The sequence below is a fragment of the Balaenoptera ricei genome, chromosome 4, assembly GCF_028023285.1.
Source record: "Balaenoptera ricei isolate mBalRic1 chromosome 4, mBalRic1.hap2, whole genome shotgun sequence".
NCBI lineage: Eukaryota > Metazoa > Chordata > Mammalia > Artiodactyla > Balaenopteridae > Balaenoptera > Balaenoptera ricei.
Window position 1 is genome coordinate 142,851,470 of NC_082642.1, and position 16,781 is coordinate 142,868,250.

General features: G+C 39.4%; 1 protein-coding gene across 5 annotated transcripts in view; it reads right to left on the reverse strand.

Annotated features, from left to right (window-relative positions):
- Window positions 1-16,781, reverse strand: part of APP (amyloid beta precursor protein) — a 275,532-nt gene that overhangs the window by 17,365 nt on the left and 241,386 nt on the right. For 3 of the 5 annotated variants that reach the window (XM_059921406.1, XM_059921405.1, XM_059921403.1), the window contains 2 exons: window positions 10,066-10,287; window positions 2,031-2,084 (listed from right to left, as the gene is read on the reverse strand). In XM_059921406.1, the coding sequence (XP_059777389.1) occupies window positions 2,031-2,084; window positions 10,066-10,287 (276 nt within the window). The remainder of the gene's footprint in view (window positions 1-2,030; window positions 2,085-10,065; window positions 10,288-16,781) is intronic. The other 2 variants (XM_059921407.1, XM_059921404.1) reach the window with 1 other exon arrangement.

Sequence of the window (16,781 nt, forward strand, 5' to 3'; positions counted from 1 at the left end):
TCCAGCAAGTGCCCTGTTTAACACACCCCTTGGTTAATGCCCCATCTGCTCACATCACAAACAAACATCACAAGGTGGTTTACACTTTATGTTACTTTGTATTTCCGTGCCTTTCTAATTCCATCTCATCTTTCTAAATACACAAAGTGTGGTCTTTCTATTCAAGCTCCTGAGAACAGGGGCCTTATTACTTAATTTCTTTCGACCCTCCAAAGCAGTTGGAGAGTCTTTGTGAAACATCAAAATGAGCTATTGCTATTGTTACAACAAAGACTTTAGAAGGAGCTTCTTCCCATCTGTATATTACCTCTAAGTATTCTCAAGCTCTTCCCTTAAAACAAATTGTTTTTGTTTCAGAATGTATGGAAAAGTCCTTCTCATTTTAGATTTTTTTAAAAAAGGAAAAAAATCGACTTCAGTGGTGTTACCTCTTCCTGGGTATTTCAATAGGAACATAACTGCCCAGTGTGCCCAATGTAGCAACTTAATAAAATTGGTTGAATGAGCACTTCTAATTCACATTTCATGCTTGGATATGAAAAGCATCTCTTCCTTTAAAAACAAAGTAGGAAGTGCCATAAAAAAAGGCCCAAGGCAAAGGACCAGCCTAAGCTGGTATCAGTTGCAGTTAGAATGGAACGGACCCTCACTCAGCCTTGGGCCCTACCAGTGGGCTGAGCAGGCTGGGGATGTGTCAACTGCTGGTTCCTTGAAATTTACTTGTGTGACACTGGCAATAAGGAAGACGTTAGAAGAGCTGAAACTGGGTCTGACTTACTATAATTTAAATTTCTCTGAAAAGCCCTACAGAAAGAGTTTCATAAAATCAAGGAGATTGGCTGTCAAGATGTGTCACTCCACTGCCCCCGCTGCCCTGTTAATCATAGCGCAGAGGCATGAAGGTGCCACAAGGCAGACTCTGAATTTCTCGTCAGTGATTGTGGTGGGAAGCAGATGGAACCTGAGCCTGTGCTGGCAGAGAGGGGCAGGGGCTGCTCCTGGCCCCGCTGCTGACTGCATCTCAACCTGGGAGCAAAGGTCCACCTCCTTGTGTTAACATCGCCATATGAGGTTAATGCCCTGTTCCTAGATTACCGCGTGGGGACATTACGAAGATACAGAAGAAAACATTTATGGGTAGGTTTGCCCTGTTGGGGGAGTAAAATCTCCCCAGAATATATATAGATTTGTCAATTCAGTAACTTCTCTTTTTGATTCATTGAAGGCAATGGCTACTTATCAGTTGGACGAGGTAGTGCACGGGGTCAAAACCAGGCATGTATGTGCTTTTGTTGGGTGTGACATTATTCTTAACGCTAAATTTGAGACACAGGAAGGTGAAAGTGTGTTTCTTCTTAATGCTTGGGAAACTACCAAAAAAAGAAGTGTCCATATCAGTGTTAATGGGAATTTTAAGTAGTATAAAAAATAAAGAACTTGTATGGAAAATTAGGCACGTACCTCTGCTGTGTTTTAGACACTCATCAAGAATAAGTATATACAACCCACAAAAGATAAAATGGAAATATTTCTGGGCTCTAAAGATATTCCAATTCTGATATTGTTAGGAACTCATGTCTACTTGAGGAACTGTGCCAAGTTTGAGCCCAGTTCAGTTAGAAACGGACCATCCGGATACCAAAAAAGAAAGAAAGAATGAGATGTTCCAGCAGTAACCAGGTCGTCACCAGCTAGAGTCTGCATCTATGTAGGTTTCCATTTTTGAGGACCGACAGGCTCTACAGAACCCTCTCCACCAGAAAATCAAAAGAAAAAACCAAACGTTGGAAGGGCTCCTTTTTATTGCTTCAAAAGGAACGCTCAGAAAGAAAAAAAATTGATCACCTACTTAGGAACTTGGGAAATGAAGTGTAAGGAAAAGCAAAGGGGAGTTTAAAAAAGTTTGGTTTCCATGGTCATTTCAAACCCTGCTTCTCCATATCTGCAATTCAGAGAGGCTAACCCCCAAGAAAGGGGCTGCGTCTGCGCAAGCGCGAGATGCGGAGGGGCGGAGGGTCACCGGGATGTACCTGGTCGAGTGGTCAGTCCTCGGTCGGCGGCAGGGCGGGCGTCAACGGGCTCGACTGGGCACAGGAAGCAAGATACACGGAAAGCAAACAAGACAAATCGAGATGGTAAGTCGTGGCTCCTGAACACAGCGCAAGGAAAAGCATGTGCAATACACAAGTTATAAAAAAAAAAAAAAAAAAAAGAGGAGCAGCTAGAAAAGAACCACAGTGAGTTAATCCTGAGCATCAAGGATGGGAGGGGTACCACTTCAAAAGGCTTATCGCCATTGATGTGCCAATCCTACTCCTTAGTTTTCTAATAAATGCGCTCACCAGGATAAGATACGCGGCAACATCAAAGAAGAGGGGCTGGGAGTGTGGGTTTTCCTCTCAGCGAATTTAGAAATAGTTTCTTGGCTTTTGATTAGAAATAAAATACATTATACCCAGCGCAGTGGAAAATCTTAAAGATACCTCCTTTTACAACTATCCAATCTTATCTTTTTTTTAAAAATCTTATTTCATTTTACAGTTAATTAACTATAAAAGGACTCCGTTAAATCGCCAGGAGAAATGCAAATAGGAATTTATCAGGAGAGGAACGTTTCACCACATAATCTGCCATTTAGCGAAGCAAATTTGTTCCCAGTTTGAGGGTAGAAGAGGTAAACCAGAGTTTCCTCCCCCTCTCTCTGTATTTTTAAAGACTGGTTTCTATTTCATAGATGACATAGAGTTGAAATGTGTGAAGTGCAAATACTTCCTTTCATATTTGTCGACTTTCACAATTTTTTCTTTGCGAGTATTCTGGGTCTGACCCAAAGAAAACATTGCAGTCAGCACAATAGTGCCCACTGTTGTTGACCATTAGCTGGTATTTCCAAAGTACTTCTGATTCTCAGAAAATATTAACTTGAACTTACCCTGGTCTTTGAAGAAACAGGCAAGGGAAAGAAACAAAGCTTTTAGGATAAATAGTGGACAAGGGGCCAGTGAAGCCATGAGGGAGGATACAGCCTCTTGGGTAAGGCCTGGGAAATATAAAAGTAAGAAGGTAAGGAAAAGTGAGCAGAGGTGCCCATGGGAAGAGAAGGTGTGCTCGATGGGATGGCATTTGGATCAAAAATTTCAGTAAGACCATACAGCTTACTGATGCACGCAGCCCGGGCTTTCAAAAATGGGATTATAAGCCCAAGTCGATTTTGAATGCCATACGTTAGCAGGGAACAGTAAGTGAGGAGAAAGTGGCAGCAAGCCAAGTCTTCAAAATAGGAGAAAATAATGTTGCTGAGACTACCAAGATATTTGGATGTATCCAAAGAAAAAGGTGGTTTGGTCCTTTATCATGCAGCCTGGCAGCACCATAGAGGAGAAAAGGAGGGCGGAGGCATCTAAACCCAACATTTACAATGCAGGCGACTTGGGGCAAATGATCACGTCTGAGGCTGTTTCTTCATAAGTAAAATAGAAATAATAACTGTTATCTTCTAATTGTAATGAGGAACCAAAAATTAAAAAAATCCATTTCAAAAACTCTCAAATACTATAAAACTGCATTTATTAAATATCTTATTTATGAAATAGTCTATGACAACTGTTGTGAGGATGACTAACACTCTATTGATGTATCAGATTAAGACATACTTCCTTCTGCAACTCACAAATACATCTGAACAATACTGTTTCTCTGTATTTCATCCTTTTTCCCATCCGCAACAACGTATAGTGAGGGACTTTATTACTCCTTATAAAATGGTGTTAACTGAAGGATTATTGTACTTTTTGAGAGCTTCCTGATGACAAGAGCCCCAAATGGTGCTTCAGTTGAAGGTAAGAATGTACCAAAGCAAACTCACAGAGCAAAAAAGTAACTTAAAGTGATTACCTTCATCAATGGTTCAATCATTAGAAACTGTATTCCACTCAGGGGAAAGCGGTTGAGTTTGTGGTTTAAATTTGGACTGAAGATGTGGTAGTCAGTCTAATCTCAGGGTCCATTTTAATGCCACCACTTGTTTTCTCTGCGCTCTTGGGCAAACCTCCTTCTTTCTGAGCTTCTGTTTTGTCACAAGGAAGCTGGGTTTTTCCAGGGCTCAAACGTGCACACATATGCCAAAGACCCTTACAAATGATAAAGCCCTATTCCATAATTACTCAAGGGAATATGGAAACGCATCAAATGTGCATAGATAAAGGTCTGAAAGATATTACCACAAAAAGCTGTCAGTAGTTTATTCTGGGTGAGGACATCATTCCTATAAATTTCTCTGCCCTTCTGTTTCAAGGTGCATGTATTATTTGAAAACAGTAATAAAACTATATTTTTTAGGAAGATAAACAATAATAATTTTAGTGACTTAAACTTTAGTCTGCTTTAACAGTGTGAGGCTGATTTAATATGAGTAAATATTCAAAAAATAAGTAACTCATGTTCAGTGATCAGACATCAATAATTAAAAGATAATTTCATCACTGCAAAAAAGAAGATACATTGACAAGAAAAAGGAGCGCATTACCTCCCAATCCAAAATAAATACTTTCTAATTTTTCAAATGGACCATTACTCATTGAACCAGCAAGTAACTTCAATATAGTGTTCAAAACATGTTACTTTGGCTGTTTAGTAAATTAAACACTAGAAACAGATTGTCTTAAAGAGTTAAAATAAAACTTAGGCAGAAATATGTTATTCTACTGCCATCAGCAGCTCTGAATCAAACAGTCCCCTATAAAAAGAAATAGAATGATGGAAGCGCTAGGACTTTTGAGTTTGTTAGCTCTGGCATTCCTTGTAATAGACCAGTTCTAAGCTAAATGCTGCCCAGCACGACCTCCCCTCTCCATCAGGCCTAAGGTGATGGAGGGATCAGCAGGAAATCAGTTTTACTCGTAGACAAGAGGGGCCTGAAAAGCCCTGGCTTGCAGGTTTGATGAAAGACATTATTTAATCTCAATTTCCCCATTTAAAGTGCTTTGTTCCTTGCTGCTTTATGGCTAAGTGAAAATGTACCAGAGGGCAAATTCACGATGCAATTACACAATACAATCTTACAGGACCTAGTGTGCCTCTTGAAGAATATCATAGTGTTTGGTGTATGTATTATACACAGACAAGCTGACTGCTGGCCACAAAAACTTTCTGGTGGCCACTGCATTCTTCCTCATCTTCAGGCTGGCTTGGTCAGGCAGTCATGAAAATGCAGAGCAAACAAAAACGCTATCAGCACAAAAGCTTTCAGCCAGATGATTTCACAATCCATGAGAACAACTGTTTTATAAAACAACAGCTTCACTTCGGTTTAGCCATTTCAGTTTTGTGGCTCAGAAAACCACAGAATAAAAACCCCTGAAGGCAAATCGCAGCTGGTCAAAGAGCCTAAAATATTGGAAAACTGTGTTTGTGATATGCTTATTTTTTCAATATAAATTAACAGAATGCCTGGGTGTCTGACCCTCTCTGTGGACTTGACTGATTGTTCTTGAGAAAAATAACAAATTTTTGGTAAGCGTTCGAAGCTCTGATGATGATAAGGATTGCATGAACAATGAAAGGAAATCCTTTGAGAATTTTAGATATTTTCAATAGCTTTGTGTGCAAGCACATGTCTGTAAGATTAACAAGGAACAGGCTCTGGGGAGAGGGAGAAGAGGAAGATGGGGAGAAAGGGTAGGATTTTAGGACTATTATACGGTTTGTTATATTCATTAATTTTAAGGATATACTGTTTGGGTGATAGGGTGACTCTCTGAGACAAGCTGGTAAAACCTCTCTAATATGATCCTGGTTCTATTTAAAAACAAACAAACAAACAAAATAAAATCAACCAACAAGCAAAAAACTACCACTGAACATTTACTACATTCTAGGCACTTTGCTAAGAGTTTTCCATGCCATCTCATTTAATGCTCACACCCTGTCTCTGAGTTAGCAATTATTACCAACTTTATTTTACAGACTAGGAAGCAGCCCAAGAGGCTCTGTGACTTGCCCCAAATCACGTAGTAGCGCTGGAATTTAAACGCTGATGCACATCATTCTGTAGTGTGGGATGGTGGAGAATGTGGAGGTGCTTTTGGTTGTCACTATGATGGGAGAAGGAGGGTGGACATTATTGGCTTTTAGTGACTGGGGACCGGGGATGCTAGGTGGCATGCACAGGGCAATCCCACAGAAATAGAAATTGTCCTGCACCCTACACAGCTTCCTAAATTCCTGCTGGACATTCATGTATTTACGATTATGTGAGTCCAAAACCTCATTCAGCTTTATATATAAACACAATGCATTTCTGCACAGTTCTTACTGTAGATCTTCCTGGAGCTTACCATTGGATAAAATGAAGAAAGAAAAACGAATTCAGGGCCCCCCTATCAGTCTGCGTCTGTATTTGTCACATCCATAAGGGAGCAAACGCCTGACTGCCATTGTTTCCATTGGTGGTCAAGCCTGAACACTTGTTGAAACACTTACTATAAATTACATCCATTGTATTGACTCCCCTACCAAACTCTGTCAGTTCGGTTTAAGATTCATTGTTAGAGAGACTTTTCAAAATGTTATAAAAGGAGTGGTGGTCTGATGGTGGTGAAAACCAGAACTCAAGCTCTGAGATCTTAAATATTATTGCCTCCAATACTCTTATGTAAGATTTGGATGTTTGTCAATAACATCCTTATTTAACAAGACTATTAGCTCTTTTGATGAGGCCTAGGCAATGTAACAGCTGTCTCTTGGTCAGGGATCCAGAGGCACTCAGTCACGGACTATGTCCAACTGGGCATCTATCTTGGCAATACTCAAGGGCCCTGGGGTGTGTGTTCAGTCCATTGCTGTTCTGGGGTATCTCCAAACCATTTTTGTTCTTGACCTTCCAAAAACTGATCACCTTGGGGAAACTGATCACTTTGGGGAAACCCAGGATAAACCCAGTTTTTTTTTGGATTATTTGGCAAGAGGAGGAGAAAAAAAAATCACAGCTTGCTTTCTAACTTGTACCAACACTTCTTTGTTTCTTGTTTGATTTGAGGGAATTGTTAAGGGGCAGAAGAACAGGAAAACAGTTGAGAGTGCTGACAATGGCATCAGGGGCGGAACTTCAGGAAGCGGCTTTAGTGAAATGAAATAGTTCCTTTTTATATTTCTACATAAAAGGAACAGTCAGTATTCATCCCATTTTTTTTTCCTAAACAAAATGGATCAGTTTGGCTACTATTTAAAAATTTTAACATAAGAAGCATGTTTAAATATTGATAGAGTGCATATAATTTTTAGTGGAGATCATATATATGCCTCTGAGTACACATAAAGTCAAGATAAAATGCTTAGGGCATATAAGAGCAGATTTATTTAACTGTGGTATTACTTATACTATTAATATGATAAATGCAAAGCTAAATTTACCTCATTAAAGACACCAAGGAAACATGTAGGCTGATATTCATATATAAAGCAGTTGAGCTCTCAAGATTGGATAGAGAAAGGGAAATTCTGAAATTCAGGAAGTAAAGCATCTTCTGGGATGTTTATAACGTTTTGCTGTTCTCTATTGTGCTCTGTGGTACCAAGCTCATTGCATTTCACTGTATTCACTAAATTTGAAGAGTTAACACAAAACAGGGGCTGGAGTGTCTTTTATCTTCATTAAACTTTGCACAGTTCACATTTCTAAAGGAAATACCAAATATTACAACAAACATCCACATTAATGTCTGTAAATTAATTTTACTCTGCTGCTAACTTAGCTTACGTTGTTAGCTTTCTAAATCTCTTTCCATAAATTTTACCATAAATAAATTACAATTTGTAGTCTCTATTATTTTTGTGTGTGTGTTCATAAAAATGATTACAGTAAACTCTAAAGTATGTTTTATCCTACTTTTCCAAAATCAATAAATAATGGAAAATATTAAATGGGAACATTTCATTTATGGAAAATATATATTTAAAAGACATGTGAAAAGGTCTTAAATTATAAGAAATTGATATTTAATTCTTTATAAATTATAATTTTAGAATCACATTGGAGATGAATAAGTTCTCAATGGCAGAGGCAATTTTTAATAAAAATAGAGAATAATCTATGTATTTAAATTTTTCCATAAAAAGCTAAAACTTGGACATAAATGACAAACTACACATTTAACATTATTTGGTATAAAAAGGGCATCAAGGACGGCAATTTTCTACCAAACAAAGTTTGTTAGACTCCATACATGTTACCTATTTCTCTATCAATTAAACAACCCAATATCCTAAAGGAAAAGAAGAAATCTTGTGTGTGTTCAGTTTACAAAATGAGATTGGACATTTTTCACAAAAAATTCTCATTAGAGACTGACTGATGAGGATTTTAAATGACCAAAATGTATTTATCTTAAAAAATGACAAAACTAGCATTCTAGTAATAATACAATTTAATAAGGAAGTCACCCAGCTCTTTGATAACTAAATATCCTTAAATTCTTTTCCTCTGTGTTAGAACTATTTTTAAAAATGGTAGTCTTAATTATTTTTATATTATAAATAACACTGCTGTTTACGGTCTGATATTATTACTAGAAGGTACCTTTTTCCAAATTAATGAAACACATTTGGGGTGATTACTCATGTTATGAAAACAGTCCATATAAAGATTTTCTGCAACGGTTCTTTAAAAAAAAGCTTCTCCAGTGCACTTACAGTCTAATATTGGATTTATATTTAGTCTGAGGAGTGACTGTATTCTGAGGCATCCATACTACATATATCCATATTTATTACTGTCAAAATATTACCGTCAAAAGTTGCTTCTTTAACAAAGAAAAATCACAGATAAAATCCTGTGTGTTCTCAGGCTTCCCTGGTGGCACAGTGGTTAAGAATCCACCTGCCAATGCAGGGGACATGGGTTCAAGCCCTGGTCCGGGAAGATCCCACATGCCGTGGAGCAACTAAGCCCACGCGCCACAACTACTGAGCCTGTGCTCTAGAGCCCGCAAGCCACAACTACTGAGCCCGTGTGCTGCAACTACTGAGCCCGTGTGCTGCAACTACTGAAGCCTGTGTGCCTAGAGCCCGTGCTCTGAAATTAGAGAAGCCACCGCAATGAGAGGCCCGCGCACCACACTGAAGAGTGGCCCCCACTCGCTGCAACTGGAGAGAGCCCACGTGCAGCAACAAAGACCCAATGCAGCCAAAAATAAATAAAAATAAATTTATTAAAAAAAAATCCTATGTGTTCTTGAAAAACAAACTATTAGTATCTAGAAATCAAGGTGTTCCTATGTTCAAAATTTTATACTTCTGAACATGTAAAATGATATGGAATAAGAACTAAAAAATTCTCTCTCCCAAATAGATATTATTTGAAAACTTCTGCTAAGAAATCCCTGTGAATGAAAAGTTCATAATCCATTGTGCAAATTTGTTGACAGAGAAAATCTTGCTTTTCTGAATTATCATAGGAAGAAATGTTTAGGTCAGTGTGCTTCTTAATTTTGAAAGCTGCCTATATTTAACTTTCCAAACACAGAATTGTGTAACTCTTAAGCAAAATTACATTTCATGACATAAGTGGTTCTTTATCTTTGCCTTTAACATTTAACGTGATCTGAAATGTAATGCACTAGAATAAATAACCAATGAAGACTATTTTGGTGGCTTTCAAACCTCCATTTATGCAGGCCCCATCAAAATTTCTCTCTCTGGGAATTCCCTGGTGGTCCAGTGGTTAGGATTCTGTGCTTTCATTGCCGAGGGCGCAGGTTCAATCCCTGGTCGGGGAACTAAGATCCCGCAAGCCTCGTAGTGTGGCCAAAAAAGAAAAAAAAAAACTCTCTCTCCACTGGGTGATCTGTGATTTCCATAGTTTTATCACATGTCTGTTTTCTTCAAAGGTGTGCATTCTAGGCCACTGTCTCATAAACACTAATTGAATATTGTGCTTTCATTCCAGAGGCAACAAAATACCTCTCAGTGAGAAAGCACTTCTAAAAATTCATATCAAAAGTCACCCCTTAAGAACACGAGAGAGATTATACATACCAGACTTTTCTTGTTCCCTCCTGGGCTTCTTACCTTCATTTTCTGTGTTGGCGGGCACAGAGTCGACCCCAAAAGGATGCCAGGGCTGGAGATCGTCCAGGCTGAACTCTCCATTCACGGGAAGAAGCTCCACAGTGGTTTTGGTTTCAGTCAAAGATGGCATGAGAGCATCATTGCCATAACTGATTCTTGGTTCGCTGATCATGTTGGCCAAGACATCGTCCGAGTAGTTCTGCTCTTTCTGAAGCAGCTCATCTGAACAAAACAAAGCCACGTCTTTGGTGAGTAACACAACAATCACAACAGAAGGAGCAGCGGCGGCTACCATCTGCTGTCTGCCAGGCACGACTGTAACTACTTGACATGCATGATCTTATTTACAGCCACGAGGTGGGTACCATCATCATCTCCATCCTACAGATGTGAAAACTGAGGCACACGGTAGTTAAGCCACTTACACAAAATCATAGCTAGCAATGCCCAAGGTGGGATTTGAGCCCAGGTAGAGTGGCTTAGACCAAGGCCGATGCTCTGACCCGCTGCACCACGCCCCCTAGTGGTGAAAAACCTTGAGAGGTAAACGGCCCTTCTCTCCTAGTCTACTGTGATCACAGAGGAATGGAGAGCATGCTTTGGCGGGGTGTTTGCAGTGGAGTGGCGGCAGTATGCAAGGTACAGTTTCTTTCAAGCCAAAGGACATATCCAGCGAATCCCTAGTCTTTCCATGAACATGTGTAAGGACAAGAAAAGCGTAAGTGATGGGCCGCCTGCCTGCTCCATTCTTCAACAGTTCTCATTGTTTTGCCTTGAAAAAAAATCTGTCTTTCTCAAAGGCTCCCAGGTGCTGCATGATATATGTTCTGAGGCAACAAAGAAGGCCAGTTTTGGCCTTGCAGACGTGAAGCTCTGCTCCAGCCTTCTCTTCTGTGGGATAAACAGCCCCGCCTGCCAACATTTCTCATGGGCTCTCAAACCAAATATCCTGTCTTTCTCTGCTGTCTTGTTTGCGTCTCGTTTCAAAAAATACTATCAGTTACCCCTTTTCAAAACTGACTAAACAAAATCAACTCTATGGAACATAATCAACCTATCTGAAGTTCTTGTAGACCAGTGAAAATTCCCAAATTACACGTTTCATTATTGAAATGCATTTTTACCGTAAAAAAGAGCTGGGAACATAACCCTGTATTGAGTGCAATTGCAGTTTTAAAAACTGAGTATCACAAGATCTGTGATTCTCCTATTATGTTGCCAAAGATTCACCAGGTTTTTCTGTGTGACATATTTTTAACATTAGAGACTTATAAATAGCATGTGTGCTATCAACAATAACATTAATCAGAACTTTTCACTTTCCAATCATACCTCTGTCAAGAGTTTACTGTATTATATATTTCAAACCAATCATTGGTTAGTATTATTGATGTAGAAAATGAAAAAAGTAAAATCAGGATTTAAATTTGATTTGTAACATCTTACTATTATCCTTCACATTCTCTTCTAAATTCACAAAAAATTTATCTGAAAAATTAAAATTCTGTTCAAATATATCTATTAAAACAGTTTGACGGACTAGCATTAAAGTATGAGATTAATGTCCTTCTATGAAGTCAGTTTTATTGCAAGGTATTTTAAATGATAAAATCTCAAGCAAATTGGTCCTCTTGAAGTCTAATTTGAGTTATAATATATATCTGTTTGCTGGGGTACCATTCTAAAATTCAATATTTGATGCTTGCAATGACCTTTCCCATACAGATAAAAGGCCCGCATTACATTTCTTCCAGTTTTTTCATGTCTTACAGAGTCATAGGTAATGGCTAATAACTTAGCCAATGTCTACTTTAATAAATTAAATGGGTCTTTTATATAAATCTTATGCTTGTGACTGTTAAGTAGTTAAAATATAAAGAGAGGATCTTCTGGAATAATTATTGGTGCTTACATGTTCATCTTGTGAGGGAATGAATAACCTTTGCCAGCGGGATCCGCTCCTGGCCCCACCTGGCGCCATGTTGTTCTTGGTGTCTTTGTGGCATTTACCATCACTTAACCTCTTCCTCCATCTGGAAATTTTTTCTCTTTGTCTTGTATACACAGTACTGAGCTTATTTCCTGTGATTTCTCTGAGTAACTCTCTGCTCATTTTTTCTAATCTCTTCGTCTCTGTCATTTTCTTCTTGTATCTCTTTCCATCTCTTTCTTCAGTTCTTCATTTGGAAATCCCAACCACTCTTAAAACGCTAAGGACTCCCTACTTTTGGTTGAATCTGAAATGTATTTCCCCAGCTCTGACTTCTCCCTCCCACTCTAGTGTATATATTTCTAACAGTTTGCTGGAACTATTAACTTAGATCTTCCATGAACTTAGTATGTACAAAACTGAGCTCAAGGCTCTCCTCCTGCCTTCCCATTTTCTAATCATGGCAGAACTATTCTCCCAGCCACAGGCTTGAAACCTTCAGAACCATCTGTGACTCTATATTTTTGTGTCCCATACTTGAATTACTGACGGCTCCTTTTTAATTCCATTTTTGGATTCTCTCGTATTCATTTCTCACTCCCCTTTTCCATTACCCACCTCCCTTGAGCCATCATTACTTTTTGCCTGGATAATTGTGATAATTCTCTCCTCAGTGCTCTCCCTCCTCTAATTTTTATTCCTCTGTTTGCCAGATCTTTTCCTGATATTAAAGAATGGCTCCACCCCATTTCAACGGCTTCTCAGTTTCTAATGACTTAATCCCAAACTCCTCTGCCAAATGTTAAAGGCCCTCTGGGATCTGGGCCCACCTCATCTTTTTAGCCATCAGGCTCACAGCTCTTTGCTGTATACACCTGTGATATTGTGATTTATAATAAGAAATATTTATTTGGTCTTTATAGGCACAGAGGTACTAAAACCCTTGGAACTTCTTAGGTGATGAGACCTATAAAGGTGTCTTGTTCCATTAATGAGGTGACTTCTGAAAGCCCCTAGGTCACCTAAGGATGGGGGCTTGTCACCAGGGGAACTAACAACATGCTTAGAAGGTTAGAACTTTCAGCCTCACCCCCAATGGCCAATGATTTAATCAAACATACCTATGTAATGAAGCCTCTGTAAAAACCCCAAAGAATAGGGTTCGCATTATTTACAATAGCCAAAATATGGAAGCAACCTAAGTGTCCACCACAGGTGAATCGATAAAGAAGATGTGGTACATATACATACAATGGAGTATTACTCAGCCATAAAAAAGAAATGAAATTTTGCCATTGGCAACAACATGGATGGACCTATAGAGTATTATGCTTAGAGAAATAAGTCAGACAGAGAAAGACAAATACTGTATAATATCACTTATATGAGGAATCTGAAAAATACAACAAACTAGTGAATATAACAAAAAAGAAACAGACTCACAGATAAAGAGAACTGGTTACCAGTGGGGAGAGGGGAGGGACAAGATATGGATAAGGGTTTAAGAGGTACAAACTACTATGTGTAAAATAAATAAGCTACAAGGATATATTGTACAGCACAGGGAATATAGCCAACATTTTATAATAACTATAAATGGGGTATAAGCTTTCAAAATTGTGACTCACTATGCTGTACACCTGAAACTTATATTATAAATCAAGTATACCTCAATAAAAAAAGGGAAGAAAAGAATTAATAAGTGAATTTAGCAAGGCTGTGGAATAAATGGTCAATATAAAAACTCAGCTGTATTATATACTCACAACAATTAGAAAGTAAACATTTAAAAGATATGCTATGTAAAAAAAAGAATAGGGTTCGGAGAGCTTCAGCATTGGTGAACACGTGACGTGGAGATGTGGGAGCGTGCTGGGCTGGGAGGGGGCAGGAGAGCTCTGAGCTCCTTCCCACATACTCTGCCCTATCCTTCTCTTGTTCCTGAGTTAAATCCTTTTTTAATAAACCTGCTGGTTTATTAAAAATCCAGTAAGTAAAACATTTATCTGTGAGCCATTCTAGGAAATTAATAGAACCTGAGGAGGAGGTGGCTGGAGTCTCTGATTCACAGATGGCCATCAGAAGGCCAGGTGACAACCAGGACTCGAGACTGGCTGTGGAGGGGAGCGGGGTGGGAAGTCTTGTGGGACTCAGCCCTTGCTTGACCTGTGGACTCTGACGCTACCTTCCAGGTAGTAGTATCAGCATTGCGTTGAACTGCAGGACACTCAGCTAACGCTGGAGAATCACTTGTTGGTGTGTGGAGAACTCCACATGTTGGAATTGGTGTCAGAATCATAATACCACTTCTGAACGGTCTGGATTACTCTCAGATGGGACCATGCATTCCCCTCAGGACACCTTTGCTCTCTGTTCCTGCTACCTGGGAAGCCCATCTCTGCTTATATAAACTATAGTGAACTCTTATAGAGTTCATTGTATTGGGCCCAGCTCCAATGCCCCTTCTTCTACAGCTCTCCTTCCAATAACTTTATGAGGCAGGCATCATTACCTTTACAGAACATGAATCTGAGGCCGGGAGAGGTGAATGGATTCTTCAAGATTCCATGGCCAGTAAGCATCAGTGCTGAAATCCAAGTCCTGGGCTACATAACACCAACCTCCCTGATTTAACCCCTACCTATCCAGGATCACTCTTATTCTCATCACTGGACTGTTCATTTACAGAGTAAATGGAGAAACCAGGCATTATAAGCATGACTGTTCCATAATGTCTTCCACGTTTACGTTGTAAGCTGACCTAAACACCACGAGCCCTATGGAATGGTTACTGCTTTTGTCCTCTCAAATAGGCATTTCCCAGGCATGGGAGCTGGGGGGAGTCCTGTACCCATCTCAGCCATGGCAGTAAAAAAGATAGTGTAGGGAACTGTCACAGTGGAAAATCTTACATCTGTGCTTCATAAAAGAGGCACGGCATTTTAGATTGCAGCAAATCATGGTGTGCCCCCTTTTCTTTTTTATACTGTTGGCAGGAAATTTCCCCCAAATGGCTGCTAAAATGTAGAGCCCCATGGTGGTTAATTTTCCTGGTTTATTATATTCATTTTCAGAAAATGAAAGAAAAAAATATTCAACAAACATTACATTTTTGGCAGACTGAGAAGCACTTAAGCTTTAAAAAAACTTTTGGTACCAAAGCAGAAATCCACTTTCCTATCTCTATCTAACATAGGAGATTTAGAAACAACCACCTTTGGTCATCTCACTTGGAACAATGAGGTCAGTGTTGGGTTTAAGGGAAGAAAAGAGGGTGGAAATGATGGATTACTGTTAGCTGCAGTAGAATTCAATTTTGTGACCATAAAATGTCTAAGACGGTCACCTACTTCTTGACATTATTAAGGGCTCAGGATTTTACCAACTGTTAACACAATTGGCACCAGGCAATTCCTCTTATGATAATAAAAAAAATTCAAAGCCAAATATGATCATTTCATTGTTCATTCTGAGTGGGACTTTATCTTTGAATTTTGTGGTCAGACTAATTACACAGAAACCACACTTCTACTATGTTGGTGGCCCCGATGGATTATCTTTTTTTTTTTTTTTGATTGATTGATTAATTGATTGATTGCTATGTTGGGTCTTCGTTTCTGTGGGAGGGCTTTCTCTAGTTGCGGCAAGCGGGGGCCACTCTTCATCGCGGTGCGCGGGCCTCTCACTATCGTGGCTTCTCTTGTTGTGGAGCACAGGCTCCAGACGCGCAGGCTCAGTAGTTGTGGCTCACAGGCCTAGTTACTCCGTGGCATGTGGGATCTTCCCAGACCAGGGCTCGAACCCGTGTGCCCTGCATTAGCAGGCAGATTCTCAACCACTGCACCACCAGGAAAGCCCCTGGATTATCTTTTTATCTGAATTAATTTAATATTTTATTACAATGCTTTGATGGCATATATTGGGATGTCAAAGCTTTTAAGCATCTACATTTGCCAACTGCTGTATTCAACTAAAAGGCACATTCCCCCCCCAAGACTCTTTATTTTCTTAAAGGCTAACTGATACTGCCCAAAATTGCAGCAGTTACCTCTGTAGTTAAATATCTTCTGTAATACCCAAGCATATGAGCCTTGCAGTTAAAAGTGGAAATATTTAACTGAATTCAATGGTGGTAATATTTAACCTACAGTTTAAACAATAAAAAGAGGTTTAATTTCAAATATTAAACATGCAATGAACCCCACTGTATGTTGCCCTCCTAAAAATGTTTTGAGGATGTGTATCAGGCATACTTATAGTAAATAAGAGAAAGAAAACGAAACACCACCACTTAGCTATCATTGAAAATATTTAAAATATTTTAAAGAAAGCAATATCAGGGCTTCCCTGGTGGCACAGTGGTTAAAAATCCACCTGCCAATGCAGGGGACACAGGTTCGAGCCCTGGTCCCGGAAGATCCCACATGCCGCGGAGCAACTAAGCCCGTGTGCCACGACTACTGAGCCTGCTCTCTAGAGCCCACGAGACACAACTACTGAAGCCCACGCACCTAGAGCCTGTGCTCCGCAACAAGAGAAGCCACCGCAATTAGAAGCCCGTGCATCGCCGCAACTAGAGAAAGCCCGTGCACGGCAACGAAGACCCAACGCGGTCAAATAAATAAATAAATTTATTTTTTAAAAAAAAGAAAGCAACATCAAAAGAGATCCCCAGTAGTGATTTCAACTTCAAATGACTACCATATTTTGTTTTTGTAAAAGCAATAGACTTCCAGGATAATTCATTTTGAGAGAAATGGCCTCATAAAGGACTATGAATGGGAAA